The 20,667-nt window shown below is 40.8% G+C and overlaps 1 protein-coding gene across 1 annotated transcript in view; it reads left to right on the top strand.

Moving 5' to 3' along the window:
• The window catches only part of LOC146782766 (extracellular calcium-sensing receptor-like), a 90,381-nt gene that overhangs the window by 20,586 nt on the left and 49,128 nt on the right, over positions 1-20,667 (top strand). The window contains exon 4 of the mRNA XM_085637239.1: positions 2,361-2,585. Coding sequence (XP_085493365.1) covers positions 2,361-2,585 — 225 coding nt within the window. The remainder of the gene's footprint in view (positions 1-2,360; positions 2,586-20,667) is intronic.

Below are 20,667 nucleotides of genomic sequence, written 5' to 3'. Positions count from 1 at the left end.
AGAGTTAATGGGGATTCGTCCCCCTCAGAAAATGTCAAAAGAATGGGGCCAGAGTGTGCATTTTAAGCACAATTTTCAAATAAATTAGCTCATAGGTTACAGGCTCTAAAAAGGTACTCATTATATATTTATGTTGTTTCATGATATGCCAAACCAATGAAAACCTCATGCTCTCCAGGAGTTGATCCCACTTTTTCAATATGTGCTATGGGTCATCCAAATGTCAAAAATGATCTCCATTGTGTCAGTGCTAGCATTGTGTTTTGGGTGCCCTCCATATGCCATGGGTGCCTCCTTAGGCCAAAATTACATACAAAATGCCAATGCCATGCTTTTTTATTAGTGCTGTTGATGTACCATGGCTTACTATTATGTCAAAATATAACCCATAGTTTGTCATGGCCAACATTTTACCATGGTTGCTGCCTTCCCATATGCAAAGGTTGTCTGCTGTTATATAAAAAATTATTTTTAATGTGCCAGTACAATCAATTTTCCACTGGTGTCCCATGCCAGAAATTTCCTTCAGTATCCCTCTATTTTTGAGAGTACCTCTAATATTCCTGTGCCAAGTATTTTCTCTTGTCTGCCAAAGCCAGTATTTTGTCATGGTGCCTCTTTTCGTAGTAATATATCTAATATGTCAGTGCCCGCATTTCGCAATGGATGCCTCTATAAGTCAAGAATTACCTCTAGTAAGGTATTCTCACATACATTCACTCACTCAAACTCATTCACCCTCAGTCACACTTATTTATTCTCACTCACTTGCATGCATTCATTCTCTCACTTTCTTTCACTCACAGTTACTCTCACTCAGTTTCACTCATTCACACTCAATCTGACTCCTTCATTCATTTTCACTCAGACTCACTAGCGCTCACTCTTACTCTCAGACACTCATTCTCACACCATCTCACTTATTCACACTCACTCTGCCTCACTCATTCTTGCTCACAGTTACACTCACTGTCACACACTCTCACCCATTCTTACTGACATTCCTTCATACTCTTTTACACTCCCTTACACTCATTCTTGCTCCTTCCTTGCCACCAATTCCCACTTAGTCACTCTTACTCCCAAACACTTATTTCACTCATTCTGACCTACTCATTCTCACTTACTGACACTCACTCATTTTCATTCCCTACCTCTCACTTAATCACTTTCACTCACACATAGACACATGGTCTCACAGACTGTCACAAACACCCATGCACACAACATATATTTAAAACCATTTTCTTTTTAATTACCTCAACTGCAAGTGAATGTCAAATTCCAGCTTCTTGTGCTCCATGTCTTCATACCCTAATATTAAATAATTGACTATAATTCACAATTGGCATTATAAATATGAACAGTAAGCAAGGATTGTGGAGCCCCAATGCCCATAAGGATGAGTCACCCAGTGTCTTTGGCACTGATTTGTCAAATTTGAGGCCATGGGTTGCAAAAGCAGTGCCAGAGCTTGCAAGGGGCCGAGCTGCAACTCATGGTCCTTCCTAAATTATGTCCATGATTTCTGGATGATTTGTTTCTAGCACAGTATTTTGTTTACTTTTCACATAAAACTCTTCACTACAGAGTAGGAGAAGCTAGCATCAAGGGACGATTGCTAAGAGGATTTCCCATTCAAAATGAGGGGCATATTTAGCAATATGTGATGCAGCACAGCAAGCAAATTTGCTGCGTTGCATGACAGGGAAAGGGCAGGACAGTGCCGTATTTAACATAATACAGTACTTTCCTGCCTTTTTCCTGCACTGGTGCACGTATGTGCTGCCTAGCGCCAATGCAGACACTCTTACACCATGGTGCAAGGGTGCCAGTGTTGTAAGCAGGATTGTTTTTATGTAGGAAGGGACACCTTCCTGCACAAAAACAATCCCCTGAGGCATTTACCTCTTTCTATGTGTGCTGAAAAATGCAGTGCACATAGAAAGAGAAAAAAATAGGGAGAAATAAATAAATATTTCCTCGTTGCGTGGCTCATACAACCCGTTGCGTGGTGCAAATGTGACGCAACACATGAAAAATATGGCCTGAATGTCAATCAAGAATGATTCAAAGCATGACAGGTTAAATTTTCAGTAAATTTGAAATTGAAAGGGTGCAATTGCCATTCAAATATGTATGCTTTCTGCAACATATTTTATGAAAAATGCCTCAAAGATGGTCAGCAACAGTCAAAATGTTATGCATGACTGACCCTAAATGCTGCATCTGTGACACACTATCACGGCGGCAGGAAAAAAAAGAAGTGTAATTGAAAAGTGCAACCCTAAAAAATACTAGAACAACAAAAGTAATGCATGTTGCTTACTAAATGTCTTCTAACATGCTTCTACCTCCAGCTTCTTCACTATATCAAGAAGGTACGCTTGCAGAAAGAAGACACTAAGGCATTTTTTGATGAATATGGCAACCCCCCAGCACGGTATGACATTGTAAACTGGCAGCGGGGTCCAGCAGGCACCATCAAGCATGTAAAGGTGGGCAGCTATGACTCCAATGCACCTCTTGGGAAGATCCTGAACATCAATGCCAGTGCTGTACAATGGATAACCGGAAAGGAACAGGTAGGAGGTTAACACCTGTAAGGAAGAGGTTTGAAGCGTTTGTTCTGAACATTTTAATGGGGACATTAAGTGCAGAGAAAAGAAAAAATGATTCTCTTTACTCAGTCATTCATCAAAGCCATCACCAACTATGATGGTATTCTAGAATGTTGCTTCTTTGATTATGTTGGGTGGGATTAAGAGCTCCATTGTGACATCATTAACAAGATGGCTTCTTCGATCCAATGGCAACCATGAATAAGGACATACTTGTAACAAAAGTAGAATACTTTAAAGTAGAAAACTCAATAGGAATTGGATATGGTCAAGGATTTGTCTAGGTTAGGATTATGGCCACCGTTTAAGGCTGATGTTTCTGTTTTTTAATGTGCATGCCTATGCAATGCAGTCATGCCCTCATATGGATTTGTTCATCATTCTACATAGAGCAATCTGTTAACATACAGGGATAGGACAACTCCATACAAATGCCTTAATAAATAATCATAATTGGTTGTTTGAAACGGGGTTATTAAATTGGTGTTGGGAGGGGTATTTCTAGCACCTCAATAAACCCACTCTGGTTAGGTCAGAACCAAGTTCTGAGACAATCTCTGCTCAACCAATGATAGCTATGGCATAAGTAGCAGGTAATTAACTGCGAACTGTGTGCTAAGTTCAGGCATCATCGACATTATTAAAGCAAATAACATAGCAAAAAAAAATGATCAAATCAAGTAAAAAAAATTGAGAAAATATTAATGAGCAAAAAGACTCCAAGATTGTCAAAACAGGTGTAATGATGCAACCGAGCAGTTGGTTGTGGTAAAAGCAGGTTTATTCGCAGAGAATACAAACCGTCCATGAAGGAGCACTCGAGCAACTGCTGACAATAGGAATGCAGAGCCCAGTGACCTCATGGCACATTCTCCCTTTTTATAAAACAGAGACTGATGTAAGGCTAACATCTAAATAACAAATAAGAAAGAATGAAGCAAGTCCCTTTTAAAACAAATACAATGATTTTAAAACACGGTACCCATACCCCCTCCCAGAAAAGAGATGAGAAGATGAAAGAGAGAAAAAGAGAAGAAAATAAGAAATAAAAACTGAAGGAAGAAATGTTAGGTTAAACAATGTAAGACAAAATCATTCCATTTTTTGGGCTGCACAAGAGTGGAAGCAATCTTTCTGATGATTTGTGTTAACAAATTGTTTTTAGAATAGCTTCTAATTTTGTTAGGCAAAGAAGAACACTGTGGAAAATGTTTCTTAGTATTGGCAGACATAACATTGTGAGGAACCACAGCTACATGAAAGACACCCCACCAATTCCCATCAGAGAGTTTCACCGAATTCTTCCCTAGCTCACAAATTTGAACGGGATCTTTGAATTTAGATAAACCTTTGCTAAAAAGTATTGGATTTTTTACATACCCAATCACCTATTTTTAGTTTACATTTTTTCCATCTACCAGAATTGATTTTAGCAGTTCTCTTTGAATTGATAAGATTTGAGTTAAATTCAGCTGACTTCCACCATTCATCCACACTCTCAACTTTCTGTGAGATTTTTGTGGTCCAAAAGGGACAGAGTTCAGAAGTAGGTTCTCTACCTCTCATCAACTCGAAGGGAGATTTCCCAGTTACAGAGTGTGGTGCGGTGCGGTGAGACCAAACTAGATCTTGAATGGACTTGACAACACATGAGTTGCTTTTGATGGAAGAGTGTATACATTCCACAAGTACTTTTTGAAGCGTTCAACTTTCCCATTACTTTGAGGATGGTAAAGAGGTGTCCTCAAGTGTTTTATGGCACAAATATTTAGAAATGAAGACATGTCAATTGAAGTAAACTGAACTCCGTTGTCAGTGAGAATCTCACCTGAAAAACCTTCTCTTGAGAACACCCTTTGGAAACACTCAATTGCTTTTTTTGGTGGTGGGTTCTGAAATTGCTTCAACCACAACCCATCTAGATAGATGGTCAACCATAACAATGAAGTATCTCATGTGATTAGGAAGAATATGATATGGACCCAACAAGTCTACAGCAATGCGCTGCCAAGCTCTTTTGGGACACAAATTGACAGTCTCAACTTGGAATTCATTTATTAAAACCTTGTCCCTAAGTTTGTATTTGACGTAGTTGGAAACAAATTCTTCAACCTCATACGAGACCACCAAAATCTTTCTCTAATTTTTCTCTTGGTCAGATTGGACCTTAAATGGCCACTATGTTCTAAACTGATTAAACGTTCACGAAAACAAGAAGGTGCTACAAGTTTATCGCCACGTACTAAAATATCACCTTCTAAGGACAAGTCTTCTAAAACTTTCCAAACATCAGAAGTTCATGTTGCAAAGCATTTTCTTTAGGCCAACCAGATTTTACAAAGGCAATGACCTGGCTGAGAATGCGGTCAGATTGAATTGCAGAGATCCAGTCTTTCTCACAAAATGTAGCCTCTCCTATATATGTAATGAATATATTTAATGGAGAAAGTAAATTCCAAAAGTGTTGCTGCTAACCTTGAGATTTGTGCTGTGGTGCATTTAATGTTTTTGCCAGAAAGTATATTTACCAAAGGACAGTGATCAGTCTTGAGTATGAAAGGTCTGCCCCAAACATATGCTTTGAACTTTTCCATAATCAAGACACAAGCTAGAAGTTCTTTTTCGATCACTGAATACTTGCGTTTAGCAGGTCTAAGAGTCCTGGATGCAAAGACTATGGTAAATTCACGCCCATTATCAATTTGAGTGAGAACGGCTCCAAGGCCATATTCACAGGAATCCACTGTTACAATGGTGGATTCCGCCTTCAGAAAAAGGTTGCAGGGCAGGAACATTCACAAATCTTTATATAATCGTTTTGAAAAATTGTTCGCAAGAGTCTGGCCATATAAATTCTGCATTTTTTTAAAAAAAGAAGTCTAAAACACTTAAATTGGCAAATTTCTTTAAAAATTTAGCATAGAATTCACACATTCCTAAAAAAGAAAGCAACTGTTCCTTATTTTTTGGAGCAAGTGCATCTATGATGCTTTTAACAAGACAGGGCTTGGGTTTAACTCCTTGAGCAGAAAAGACATGACCCAAATACTCAATCTCCTAAGTTTTAAAAATGCATGTGTCTTTCCTCAGAGTAGCACCTCTGAATTCAAGTATGTTCAAAACTTTTGTTATTAAAATATAATGTTCTAATTCAGCCTTAGTAAAGAGTAAAATATCATCTTGGAAAACAGCCACTTGCGAAAAACCAAGAAACATTTCAGACATTAATCTTTGAAAGACCGCTGCCGCTGAGGCTATACCAAAAGGCAGTCTGCAGAATTGAAAAGTGCCATCTGGTGTAACAAAAGTGGTAAGATGGCGAGACGCTTTGTCTGACTCTGCTTGGTGGTAAGCGGATCTAAGATCCAACTTAGTAAACCAGTTAGATTGACCAATTTTTGTGATAACATTTTCTATTCTGGTAAATGAAAATTGTCTACCCAGATGGCCTCATTGACGCTTCTTAAATCCACACACATGCTTAGTTCACCTGTCTCCTTCTTGGCTAAAACTATAGGAGAAAGCCATAAAGTGCCCACCACTTTTTCAATAATATCTTGCACACACATGTCAGAAAGCATATCAGAAAGTTCTTTCCTCACACTTAACAGAATGTTGCATAGCTTGTGTTTAACAGGTGCCATATCTCGTTTAACCTTCACGGAATATACAAAATGATTGATTATTCCCAAACTATTTTGAAAAACCTTTGGAAACTTCTTTTCCCAGTCATTGTTAACATAAGAAACAGATTTAATATCAAGCTTGTTGTGAACAGGCGTTCCAATATAAGTTACATCGCACCTTTCAATGGTAATTGGGTTACTTGAACCAGGTCTAATAGTTAGCTTAAATTCAGCTTGATGAATAAGACCTAAGACATTGATGTCTTTGCGTGCTACATATTCTTTTCCATTGATAGAAGAATATAAGAGTTTGATGGATTTAAAAAAATAGCCAATAAGATCCACTTTACTTCCCTCAAAAGCCACTGTCATGACATCCGGAGGTAGTAAAGGATAAGTACCCAAAAACTGTGTATATTTGATGTGATCTATGATAGTAATGCGAGCTCCAGTGTCCACTAAAAGTTTAATAGGAATACTGTAGAGCGAAAATTCAATTTCTGGATCAGCAACTGAAGAAATGTTCTTCTGCTTAACACATCTCACACATAACAGTAACTCTTTAAGTGAACTATCATTGTTGCTGTCATCAATATCGTGATCTTAATTTATTACACAGTGAACAGAATTGTTAAATCTACCCCCCTACAGACTTTTGAAAAATGACCTATTTTCCCACATTTCTTGCACTGTTGACCATGTGCTGGGCAGTATTTAAAAGTGGAAACATGATTTGGGAACCCATATCTGTAACAAATCATTTTTCATGCTTGGAAGGACGGTTAAGGTTTTTGTGGATTTTGAACTGCAAGTTTGAAACTACTTTTGTTCTTTTTATCACACTTATCAGTATTGGAAATTGGTTTGTTAATAACTGCACCAGAAATTGTTGTTTTGTTAATCGATCCCTCCAAGTATTTTACATCTTGACATGAACCCTCAATACTCTTAGCTATATCGATAGCTCTATCTATAGTCGGATTTTTACAGGTGAGAAGACGTTCTTGAATTTTTGGGGAATTACATCTTACTACAAGTTGGTCTATTATGAGCTGTGAAGTGAATTCTTCGAATTTGCAAGTCACAGCCAGAACCTTCAGAGCAGTGCCTTAAGGGTCAATACTTTCTGACGGTTTTTGTACTCTTGTAAAAAATTTGAACCTATGAACTACAAGATTTTTAGACTCAGCAAAGTATTTATCAAGTTAAGCAATAGCGAGATCAAATTCATCTAGATCAGTCTCATCTATGGCAACATAATGAGGTAAATGGTGAAAAATATTTTGGCCTTCAACCCCTAAATGATAATACATTAATCCTTTCTTTCTTTCCGGTTTGAATTTTGTGGCATCAATAGCTACTAAATACGCTTTAAAAGAACGGATCCAAAGCTTCCATTCTAGAAGAGGTTTGTCTGGTTCTTGCAGAAAAGGTGCTGGTGGTGAAATGCTCTGCAAAAAACTTGAAATATAGTGAGAAAATCACGGTAAAAAAAAAATTGAATCTGCTCAAAGCGTGCAGATCGCAGAAAAGTTTTGAAGTATTTCTAGTGTGCAAATCACTGATAAACTTGCACGAAAAATGTTGAAGAATTTGCATGTAATTCTAGTGTGCAAATCACTTATGAACTTGCACACTTGTAATACTGTTGCAGACCAGCAGAGATAAAGTAGTAAAGTCAACTTTTAGTGTAAGACGACGGTGTTATAAAAGAACTTCTTTTGTGCTCATCAGAGGAGTAAAGTGCAAGTATAATGTGTGCACATCACAGAAGAAAAATGATAAATTTACACAAGCGTGTAAATCCCTGAAATGAACTTGCACAAGAGGAACACATTTTCTTTCAAGGTTTGTGTGCACGTCACAGGATTACAGGCGTGCAGTCTTGTAGAAGGCCATCGGGGACAGTGTGGAAGAGAACACACTGTCGTCACTTTATCGACAGGAATACAGGTGTGCAATGTTGTAGGAGGCCACCGGGGGCAAGAGAACACACTGTCATCACTCTTTTGTCTTCTATGATGAAGCAGTGGAGTTTACTTGGATGAGGGTGAGGCAAGGAGGACGCTGGATTCCCTGGATACAAGTAAGGCTACTGTAAGATTTAGAAAGCCACAAACTTTATCGTGCCTATGTTGTGGGCCGCTTTGATGAACTGTTCACTCGGGGTGAAACAAAACGCAGCACGGAGTCTGTACAAATGATGGAAGCCAACTGTAAAGCACAGTGGAGGTGACTAATCATATGAAGAGTCACTGCATTCAGTTGACAATGGACACGCGCTGCAGAAAGGAACGCTCGCGCCACACTTCAAAAGTTAACTGCACATCAGAAGTGCATGTGAGCCTCACAGACAATTTCAAAATCGTTTCACTGCGAGTACATTTCAGGCCTCAATTATATATTATAATCCACACACACGAGGCAGGAAGTCTGGAGGATTAAGGTCTCCAAATGAGTCACAGTTTTGTATCAGGAGCTCCAGGCACAATAAATAGTTCAAAGGTGACACACTTGTACTTGTGTTTGACCTTTAAAGGGCTGTAATCCAGCGTTAGATACGTTTAATTTGGTTCACTAAGTGAAACCGCGAGGCACGCCACGGTGCAAAGGAAATACAAATAAGTCTCACCTGAATTATTCACTTACGAGTGAATAATAAAAGACAAAGTGGTGATGAGATTGCTCCTTGGCTCCTTCTTGTAATTGAATGATGTCCGATGAATGAGTAAAAAAATGTCCAATTCATCCCAGATTGTCACCAGATTTGTAATGATGCAACCGAGCAGTTGGTTGTGGTGAAAGGTTTATTTGCAGAGAATACAACCGTCCACGAATGGGCACTCGAGCAACTGCTGACAATAGGAATGCAGAGCTCAGTGACCTCACGGCACATTCCAACCCAGGAGATTCCAAGCCAGGGGCTTGCACATTACCACAACAGGTTAAAAGGAACCAGAGATATACATTTTTACAGTTACAAGTGTCACGGAAAGTAAACTGCCATTTGAAAGTTCTTGTTAGCAGTAAACCAGAACCTCTGCATAATTCGAATTGATCTCAGGTCAAATACTGAACGTGGGCCAACTATTCCTTTCTACTTCCGGATAGCTAATCTTAGCTACGTATTCGGAATTTAATGCCCATTGTCTGCTGAGCCAGGGTCCTTAATTCTCCCATCTAGGGATGTGTATTTCAGCTCAGGGGTTGAGATGAGTCGTTGAACTGGTTTCAAGTGTATTCTGATTAAGGCAACCTAAAGTATATTTTTATAAAGTTACTTTTCGGTATAAATCACCTCGTATTCCTAAAAATATTCTTCAGTAGACCTGGTACATTCACCCTAGGACGCTTTCATACGCAATATTGTCCCGCTTTGCATGAACAAAACACTGACTCCTATTCTACTGTTCCAATCCCTGCCTACTTTATTTTTTCCTTACCTATAGCCAATCCCCTAACACGGCTTCCTACAGTGTTACCTAATGAATTTGTAATGCAGGCCAAGGCATTGCTTTCGGCCATCTAATGAATCTCCAAACAGTTTGGAATTCGCCCAAATGTAAATGCTGACTCTAAGGCACTGAGTACTGACTTGCATATACCACCCGTATGTGTTCCCAATTGATCCGAAGCCTGGTAATGTTGTAAACTAAAAAACGGCGGTCAACATCAGCCGCCTTCTTCAACTGTATTCACCTGCAGGTGAGACCTACACAATCCGAGAACCTTTGCCATGGGCATCAACCGCAATTGTTAATCAGACTCACAAATGCATCACCTCCGGATCATTGTAAGTAGACTCCTTTGAGACTGTCCCGCCAGTCTCAACGCCCAAAGAACCTTGAAAACGGACAAATGACGCTTAGAATAAAGCCATATGCACTACCTCAGGGACACTAGATTCAGACGTACAATAGGGAGAGCCCTGCATAGCACTGGTAACAGCACACTGAGGTAACATTGGAATCACCCAAAAGGAGAGTGCCTACCATGAGCAATACTTGAGGAGTTACGTACACATTTTTCAATTGAGACCGCCTAGCTTAGAACCCGCTGCATAACATAGCACAACATAGTGCTATGTAGTAGACAAAACCTACAAAACCGGACCGTCTTTGTCAAGAGCGTATAACCGCACCCTCAAATTTACACGCAGATCATTAAAGTACCTCAATTTAAAAAATTTTTTGGCAATGCCTCTAGATAAGAGGCCGATTTGTTAGTATGTCAGCACTTCATCATACAACTAACACATTGTGTCCCGCAAGGGGACATAAGACGTGAGTGTTAATTAGCCTGTGAGATCTTGTGTAAGACAGGAAATGATATGGTTCGATTTCAATGTTAAAAACGCGAAATCGCCACAAAGGTATCGGGACGCATTACATATGTTGCATCCTCTATCATGAAACCCTGCATCCTGAAACATGCATTGTTCAGTACACAAGTACAACTGGTTACCACATGAAAAACGCTCCGGGACTTACTCATTAATAATTCTTTGACTTTTGTGACCTTCACCAGCCTATGATCTGCGGCCTACTTCTACTTCTTTATTTGCAAAGCTGTCAAGAGCGCTTTTAAAATTGTCTAAAGTCCGCCAAAATACAAAAATGCGCAATAACCATTGTGTCGGTGTGGCTCATAGATCGAGCAAAATGATTCTGAACGTGGTGCATTGCTGGGGTAGGCAGCGTCTGTGTGTCAACGCTGCGTCAATGCACTTGAAAAAACAAAACCAAATTGAATGAAATGTCAAAAGGTGTGCCGTGGCCCCACGTGGATGTGAACTAGTGTATGCACAGTGCAAATACTGTCACGCGTTGGCTTAGCTTAGAACCTTCTGCTTAACATGAAAGATCGTGACTCACGTGGTGGTACAAGGGGTGAAATGCCCAAGTGGGTTTGAATGGCACAACTTAAGCAATACACCAACTAAACGATAATACAAGGGAAAGTACAAAAACGAGAAACCCAAGGCATGACATGGGCAGGTCCTCTACAGTGCCAATGTATAAAATTCAATCAGTATACAGCTAAACTGCAGCCTGGGAAGTTGTGTATGGGGCTAGATATTACTGCATTTATCTGCATTGTCACTGAAAACTTGAACTAACCATCAACCAATGCTTTTGTGTTTAGCAACATAAGGGCTTTCCTGCAGGTGGCATGGTGTATGCACAAAGCAGAGTCCTTTGGTACCAGTCGGCCCTCTATTGAGCAGAGCCTCCACAGACCTCTCGTACTGTTCATCCCAGAGCTTTCTCTCTTGCCCCTGTGAAGTGCTACAGCGATGCACAGAGGGAAAGGGAATTTTAAACCGAGTCTCTCGCTACTCTTTCTAGCTCCCCCTTTCTCCATGTACAGTTGCTGCCTCATCTCAAATACCCCATAGTCAAAGCTGTCCTCTTCAGCTGCTGAAGTTGAGGCCAGCAGCACCAACTCGTACGTGTTTTGATCGGGGCGAGATGTAGGCCATCTCAACTCGCATAACTCAAGGAGAGCACTGAGCATAAGAAACATGCAGCAGTCAGTAGCCTAATCAATCAGGGGGAGGATTAGAATATGTGCCAAACAGAAGAATTGGCCCTGTGCAAATGGTAGCATTAGAACACTTGAATAACAAAATTATGACGCCCATACATTACACATTTTTTCTAATGGCACGGGGAAATTAAGTGATTTGCCCAGAATCACAGCATGTGGACGCTACCTCGTGTCTCAAACGTTAACCATTGAGCCGCAGAGACTCCGCATTGCCATGCTGCATGCTCACCTTAAAATAACACGGGCGGAAGGCAGCCCCTCACATCGCTTTCAACGCCCTCTCCGCCGACGAGGCGACACCGGCACTGGTCATCTCGCGGGTCCTGCGAAGGCAACCTCCATCGATCATGCCACCGATGAGCCCCACGTCGCTCAAGCTCTTCGTCGCCAGCCCGCTCCCGAATCCGCCAATTAAAACCTGAAAAAACAAAGCAAACAAATAGTTAGCAGCCTCCCAGGGGCTGCGTCCGGATGCCTGAGAGCGCGGGACCAAGAGACCGCGTCCCGCGTTCCCCAGCCTTTTATCCAAATACTGGGGGCAGGCCAGTTCTAACTGGCCTGTCCCCAGCCGCCCCCTTGACCCGGATGCACCTTAATTGCTTCCGGGCCAAGGGTTCCCTGCCGCCACCCAATCCCGGCCGCGACGCGCCCACCGCGTCACACTGACGCGGTAGACGCGCCGGGCCGGGCGAACAGGCGAGGGGGGGAGGGGGTCGGTGCCCCGCCATATCTGCGGCGGGGCCGATACCGGCACCCGCCTTTCTCTTGTGCGCGGAGCTTACTGACAGGAGAGCTTCAAACAGCGACTTTGCTGTAATGTGAAAAATATTAATTTCAGTTCAATTTAGCAAGTTTTATGGTAACTTACACAAGAAAGGCTCGCTGGTAATTATCTGCTGGATAAACTTTGTGGCAGCAAACCTTGCTGGCGCGGAGGCAACCAGTTTCATCTATTCACTGTCAGCGCTTGTCTTTAATTTTGGCAACCGCGCGGTATTGCTAATTAATCGCTCATTATGGTGTGGATGGATAGCTGATGAATCATTAATACAGAGCAGGCTGGCTAATATGAGGGTACGATAATTGGAGATACCCCTGATTGCAGATGTCATTGCCACAACAAATCGGGAAAAAGGCACGGTACGACATAAAATAAAATATATGTTTTCTTTTCCTCAATCCTTAGAGAATTAAGTAGCAAAGGCAAATGTACTATTCAGCATGTTGAAGAAGGAAAGGGTGTGGATGATTAGATAACATGCAATACCCTTCCCTCTGACTCTTCCCCCTGTTGCAGGGATTCTGCTTATGCGCAGAACTATGCGCAGGAACCCAGGCCCTCAGTGAATTTCGGTGTACCAAAAACTCACCTCAGAACCCAGAACCCCTCATCCGGCCAGCATCAGTGTCCCATTCGTTATCCGAGGTTTAACTCGGCGGTCCCAATGTATAGACAACCCAGAACAAGCGACTTAGTATATTTCTCAGGAATGGTGGGAATCAGAAATACCTTTTCGTAAATATTCTCGTACCAGTCCACAACAGAATAAACAGAGACACAGTAAAAGTTTAAAGAGTTTATTTTATAAACCTCGTGTCCTAAGATGCAGCAGTTTGGCTAACATAAGCATAAAAACGATTAAAATCAAAACCATCAACATAGTTACAATACCATAGAAAATGAAAGGAGCAATCATACTAAAATGACAGTGGATCTAAGCCACCTTCCTTTCTCTAACACACTAATAGTATTATTAGACTAATAAAAGGTCTCTAGGCTTGAATGGGAAACCCCATACCGTAAAGATCAGCTCAGAGAGTTCACATCACAGGATCAGCTATGCTCTGCTCCTAGGAACGCTCTTCTTCCGAATGTAATGAAAACATGTAACACTGCAATATTAAAAGCACTCGACTTTCAGGTATTTGCAGCTGCGTGCGTGTTATGGCTAAACTAGTGGGCCGATCAACCCGAACTCAACAACATGCACCGTCTAGCGACCCAGACTGTTTCTTTTACACTGTGACAGACCAAGGTCGCTGCTCACTGTTTGGGATGTTAACAACAGACAGTTCTCATGTGAAGCAAAGTCAAGTAAGCATTTCTTAATTGAATAACATGTGACTACAGTGTCGTGTGCAAAAGCAGCAAAAGCGGCAAGATGGCATTCTAACATCTAACGCGGTTATTCTAACTTAGCATTGTACATATGTAGATAACGATCTTCACTACACCCCCCTTTGATCGGACCACTAACCAGTAGGGGCGCACTTGCAAGAACCAGAGTTCAAGTTTGATAGAACGGAACCAAGGTCGACACGGTTGACCACAAGATCTTGGTCGACCGTGTCGAGAGGATGGGCATTCAGTCCACCGCCAGAGACCTTCTGGCCTCGTTCCTGACCAACAGAACTCAGGCGGTTACAATGGGTTCCTTCCAGTCGGCCGACCTGTCGTTACCGTGTGGGGTCCCTCAAGGCTCATCCCTGAGCCCGACACTATTTAATATATATGTGTCGGACCTTGCTAGTGTCATCAAAGCATACGGGATGGGCCTGACCTCATACGCAGACGACACTCAGTTGGTTCTGGCCATAAAGGGAGACGGACAGGAAATGGCGGAGAGATTTCAAGATGGGATGATTGCCATAGGCGAGTGGATGGCAAGAAATTGCCTGAAACTCAATTCCGAGAAAACGGAGGTGGTTATCTTCGGCAATCTCTCCCCAGCCTGGTCGGCAACTTGGTGGCCAGTGGCCATGGGCACTCCTCCCTGCCCTACGGCCAAGGTTAGAAACTTGGGTGTCACTTTTGACAACCAGCTCAACTTTATGGCCCATGCGAATAAGGTGGCTGCCAATGCTCACTTTAAGTTGAGAATGGTAGGAAAAATCACTCCTTACTTGCCAGAATCAGCAGCAAAAACACTGGTTTCCTCACTAGTGTTGTCATCTTTGGATTACTGTAACGGTCTGCTGCTCAATGCCCAGAACAGAGTCATAAAAAAACTACAGACAGTGCAGAATGCCGCCGCCCGAGTGCTCTCAAAAAAACCCAGATTTGCTCCCATCTCGGACACGCTTAAACAATACCACTGGTTGTCCATTTACAACCGGGTCAAATTTAAAGCGCTGTGTATTGTCTTTAAATCGCTCCAGGAACTAGGACCCAGATTCCTTAGAGAGCAACTGATCCTCTACAACCCCCCGAGAATGCTCAGATCCACCTCTCTTAAGCAACTGGTGATACAACGCAGTCGAACAACCTCCTGGGGCGATCGCCGCTTTTCAACTGCGGCCCCTAAACTCTGGAACACTCTGCCTATCCACATAAGAACTAGTTCCACTCTCCTTCAGTTCAGAAAAAACCTGAAGACTTGGCTGTTCAATCAGTGATTTCCATCTCCGCATTTCTGTTCCAGGGCGAAACCTCTATGCAATTTCAGCGCCGAGACGCCTAAGGGTAATTGTACGCGCTCTATAAATGGCATTAAATAAATAAATAAATAAATAAACTGTAAGTCCATAGAAGGTAAGTGAAAAAGTTCGAAGAAAAAAAAACAAAGAAAAAAGTAAAAACGCAGTAAAAAAAAATGTAGAGGATAAAAAAACATCATTGAAGGACGTAGGACGAAATGAATAGTAAAAAAAGTCAATCCATCAATGTATAGACACAGTAAGTTGCAACGGCTTCCAAGAGGAAATCATTGGAACGTTCCGCATAATTATCTGCCATCCAGTTCAGGACGGGGAAAGAACATACATGCTCCTCAACCACCGGAGCTTCCAGCACCAGACGAGGACAACTGGCGTGTTCTTCAAGATAACTTCTTACTAATAAGTCAATCGCAGCCGTTCATATGTCCCAATTTCCAAGAACTCCATACGCTGCTGCACAGGCCATAATCCCGACACCAGAACAGTCCAACTCATGAGCCACTAAGGGGCTCATTAGCCGATCATAATCCGGGTCAGGAGACACCGAGTTAGACAGACACAAATCCAGAGCCCATTGCAACGGACAATCTAGGCAATGAAAGACTGGCTGCACACAAGTAAAGTAGGCAAACCGGAAGGACAATCCATAGGCCATGCTCAGAGTTGTCAGCGGCAAAGTGCCATAGAATTCAAGCATCCGGTTACGAAGATGGAGCAGCCGGGACATGTTGTCGTGTGACGCAAGTTGTGCATCCATAGCGCAGGGCGCAGATCAACAAAAGTATTCCAGCAATGAGGGCGAGAAGCAAAGGGAGACCTCCGAAGACGCTGGAAAAAATAGAATGAAAAAAGGCCGGGATCACTCCAAAAATAGTTTGAAAAGAGGTCACGAGGCCGGAGCCCACAATTTTAAAAAAATGAGCTATGCCACTTGTGGATGAGGCATTAAAGATAGTCTGTATCAGAGTCCCAAAATGAAGGGGTAGATCAGTATTTAAAAGCGCTTGCACCTCAGTGCGCGTGTTTGCTACGTGAAGGACAAATATTTCCCGGGATGAAGTCACTGCGACTTCTTTCTGAGACAATAGAGCCCTTATTCTGCTCATCTTGTTGAACTCTTCTTTCAAGGTTGGAATGGAAGGCCAGATGGATACATCGAGCCGGCCATGCGGGGGTGGGAATAGGACGTTATTACAGCAAACTACCCTCTGTGAGACAGTCACTATGTAGGGAATTCCCACTAACATCCCACAGCAAGCTTCATTATTTAATAGCAAATAACTACCGTTAGCAAGCAGCGTAAAAGACGGCGTTATAACTGGCACAGGAATCCCTTTCAGGACGCAAGCTGAATTAGGGGCGTGCACATTACATGCACCAAGCAATTGAATGTGCCTACACACAACAGAGTGATCCGGAGTGGAAGTGCACTCTTCACCTTTCAAGTAAACCTCCTGCCGTCTCTCACACATCTATATGTGAAAGGGAGTGACCAAACTTTGTGCAGGAAGGCGGTACCAAGTTGTTCATATCTGCCTAACGCATAATGTTTCATGCACGAACTAAACTTAAACAGGGGGAACGGTAACGTGATCAACCCATGTACAAGCCACACAGCAGAATTCAATTCAGCAACAGGTTCTAACTTTTCAATGTGTAGTAATGAATATGTAGCATCTTTCATGGACATGAACTGCTGTTTTGCAGTTAAATTAAAAAGAAGGAACAAAGATGAAGTATTCATGTAATCCCAAGGGACTCTCCCTGCCTTTAAAGTTTGCAACGTCCATGCAAACTGCATAATAGAACGCTACTGATTTTGACCATGATACAATACAGACAAATCATCCTGCACAATGTCTACCACAGATGATACAATATTATCTAAGGTATAAATTCTAGAAGAGAGGGTATTAATACTATTATCTATTACAGCCAACACCTTTTCCATATTGGCTTGATATATAGCACGTAATCTGGATGCAGCCTCAATTTGTGACAACTTCCAAACTTCGTTATAAACAGCATACACCCATCGTTTGGGCCTGCCAACAGCAGGACCCTTAACAAAATCATTCAAATCTATTTTGTCATTTAATCGTGCTAAATGAAGTTTAACAGACGCTAAAGTGGTATGTTGCAGCCAAGACAGGCATAACTTCCTTACTGAGTAGGTAGTTACAGTGTGAGAAGATTCAAAACGGGGGTCCACACGAACCTGTGTATACCCCTGCTTTAAATCCAGAAACCTATGTTGACAGGAGTCCGAACTCGTTTGCCACACCAACCACCCATCCGGATTCAATTCAGAAATATTGAAGGACGTGTTGGAAACCTGTGTCTGCAACCTAGCAAGAGATAGATCCGTATGATTACCCCAATTGGGATAAGCACCCAGATCCGGAACGGAGGGAGAATTCAATTTTTTAGACGTAGCCAATCCAAAACAGGTTGTCTGAAAAATCGAGGAATTTAGAAATAACATATGATTCGGGATAAGACAGGCACGATGCAAAGCTTCTGTTCCCTGTACTTGCCATCGTTTGGAGCCCCAAACTGATTTAAGATCGACTGTAGCTTTCCACAGATCATACCCGCCAATTGCCAACTCGTCCATAAAGGACTTAGAATACAATAATTTGGTGTGTGTCAGCCTAACTTTAGAAGCCTACTCAGGCACAACTTTAAAATAAAAGGAGGCCGGGTTGGACACACTAAAATCAGAAAAATAAGTGTACTTTTCTACCAACGTGGCAGAGCTGCCCATCCTAGGGGCGGGGCAGTGTTCCCATTGTGTATAATTTCTAAAATTTCTAAACTTATTTGCTTTGTGTAGGAAATGCGTGCCATAATGTTGATAACAAAATTGGTCATCATAATTAGCAGTATCTAAATACATCCTCAGCATCAAACGCAGCATAATATTTCGGATGTATGACGTTACAACGCATACTATTACAACGCATACCATTACAACGCATTTTTTACAACGCAAGTACTACTACAACGCATTACTTTACAACGAATACTTTTACAACGCAAAACCTATTAAAATACTGAAAAGTGCTGTTACAACGAAATCTATTACAACGCATACCATTACAACGCGATTTTTTAAATTTTTTTATTTAAAAGTACAATAAAATCTGGCACGGGATGCAGGGAAATTAGGGGTTTTAGGGTGGGGAAGTGTATTAAAATGTGGAGAAAAACTGAGCGTAAATCTACTGAAATGCATTACCAAATTAATACCCGAGTATTAAAATTAATACTCGAGTATTAAAATTAATACTCAAAATCCCCAATAAAATTCCATTTTCACACATTTCAAAGTTTAACAAAAAGAACGATAGATTTAACAACAGTGCTTACACATTTTTATCATGATTAAATCGGAAAGTAAGTAAACAGAGTAAAACAGAAGACACATACACATAGGCGCCATTTTAACCATCTCACTTGTAAAACTTGTCCTACAACACTTTCTATGAAAACAATACCAAAAGACATGTTCCAAAATGGATGCCAAAACGGAGCGAATTAGTGAAAACAATACATTTTAAAATGCATTTTTAAATTATCATTTTCCACAGTAAAATAAAGTATAAAAAAAAACACATCGAACGCAGTTTTTAAAAAAATTAATAGTGACACAGAGTAAAACTTATAAATACCAGGAAGACACCATTTTGCAATCAGTTGATTATCAACTACCAGAGAGACCAGACGTCAAAACCTGACCCTCTGTCACCTTCACTGCGACCTCCTCAGAGAGAGCACTGAATTCCTTCGGAAAACCATTATTAGTAGACAACTACTAGTAAGTCAGTAAAATATTTTTAAACCATGGTTTTGCGTAAAATATGTCTACTTTCCATACAAAATATATTTTTAAATTTTTAATATTAACTTTTGAAATGTACTGTTTCTAATTTGTTATCACAAAAAATATATACCAACTTAAAACAACTACTTTCTTTTCCTAAAACAGAAACTTGCTAAATATTGAGAATCAAGAATTGGTGTACCTATTTTTGTATCTCCTCAAAGGAATCGACTCACCTTTACGATTGTGAAGGTAAATGTAATTTAATTTAAAATATTTTACTTTAAAAATATATTTTTAGCATTAGCAAAAGTGTTCTATTGCAAAGGTAACTTTTTTTTCCCCTCAAACAAACTACATCATAAACGAAATTATACCATGGTGCAGGGGTAACAATTACTAATAGGACTTCAGTTCGGTACTACATGTGAAAAAGCGTTTCAAGTTACTGAGATAACTATTAGTATTCTAAGTCCCAGAATGTTCAGCGGTAGAGTAATTGAGTGATAGTGTAGGTGTATCCATTACTATTCTTATTTTTAAATGCATTCAATGTGTATTATGTATTTCTTAACCAATTGTTACTCATACTCATTTGACAAATATCATAATTTTCAAAAATGTTTTTTTTTTTAACCAACGTTGTCAAAGTAACATTAATTTTTTAAACTTTTTTTTTTCCACAGTAAATCGGTTACAAAAAAATAACTATATCCTGCAGCAAGCATTACCTTAAAGGCACGAGAACAAACAACAACTGAAAAAGGTATTTTACATTATGAGTATTATAATTTCCACAATTTAATAGTCATTCCTTTTGCTATTGTTACTCGACTAAAGTGCAGAAATAGGATAAGTGATGGATAGTGTAGGGGTACAATTTACCATTCCAACTCCAGGAAGGTGCATCAGTAGGGAAAGTGTTGGATGGTGTAGGGGTGCAATTTACTATTCCAACTCCAGGAAGGTGCAGCAGTAGGAAAAGTGTTGGATGGTGTAGGGGTGCAATTTACTATTCCAACTCCAGGAAGGTGCATCAGTAGGGAAAGTGTTATGTACTATATATTAAAATGGATTTAATTTTTGCAAAAAGTTATTGTAAATTTGCATATCTCTTCAAAGTTAAGTTTTTTCATTTTTTCCTTTCATCACTTTTGCAGACAATTGTATTTGTTTTACCATTGAAATCAACACATAAGTGTCTACTCCAGCCTACAGGCCATCCCCAATTAAGAAGACTCACCAAGAAAACCAATTTCAAAAAAACAAGGTATTTTTACACAACATTTAAAGGTGCAGCAGTAGGGAAAGTGTTGGATGGTGTAGGGGTGCAATTTACTATTCCAACTCCAGGAAGGTGCAGCAGTAGGGAAAGTGTTGGATGGTGTAGGGGTGCAATTTACTATTCCAACTCCAGGAAGGTGCAGCAGTAGGGAAAGTGTTGGATGGTGTAGGGGTGCAATTTACTATTCCAACTCCAGGAAGGTGCAGCAGTAGGGAAAGTGTTGGATGGTGTTGGGGTGCAATTTACTATTCCAACTCCAGGAAGGTGCATCAGTAGGGAAAGTGTTGGATGGTGTAGGAGTGCAATTTACTATTCCAACTC

Source organism: Triturus cristatus, chromosome 12 (genome assembly GCF_964204655.1).
Source record: "Triturus cristatus chromosome 12, aTriCri1.1, whole genome shotgun sequence".
NCBI classification, from domain to species: domain Eukaryota; kingdom Metazoa; phylum Chordata; class Amphibia; order Caudata; family Salamandridae; genus Triturus; species Triturus cristatus.
The sequence above is the reverse complement of the archived record's forward strand: the minus strand, read 5'-3'. Positions and strand labels throughout refer to the sequence as shown.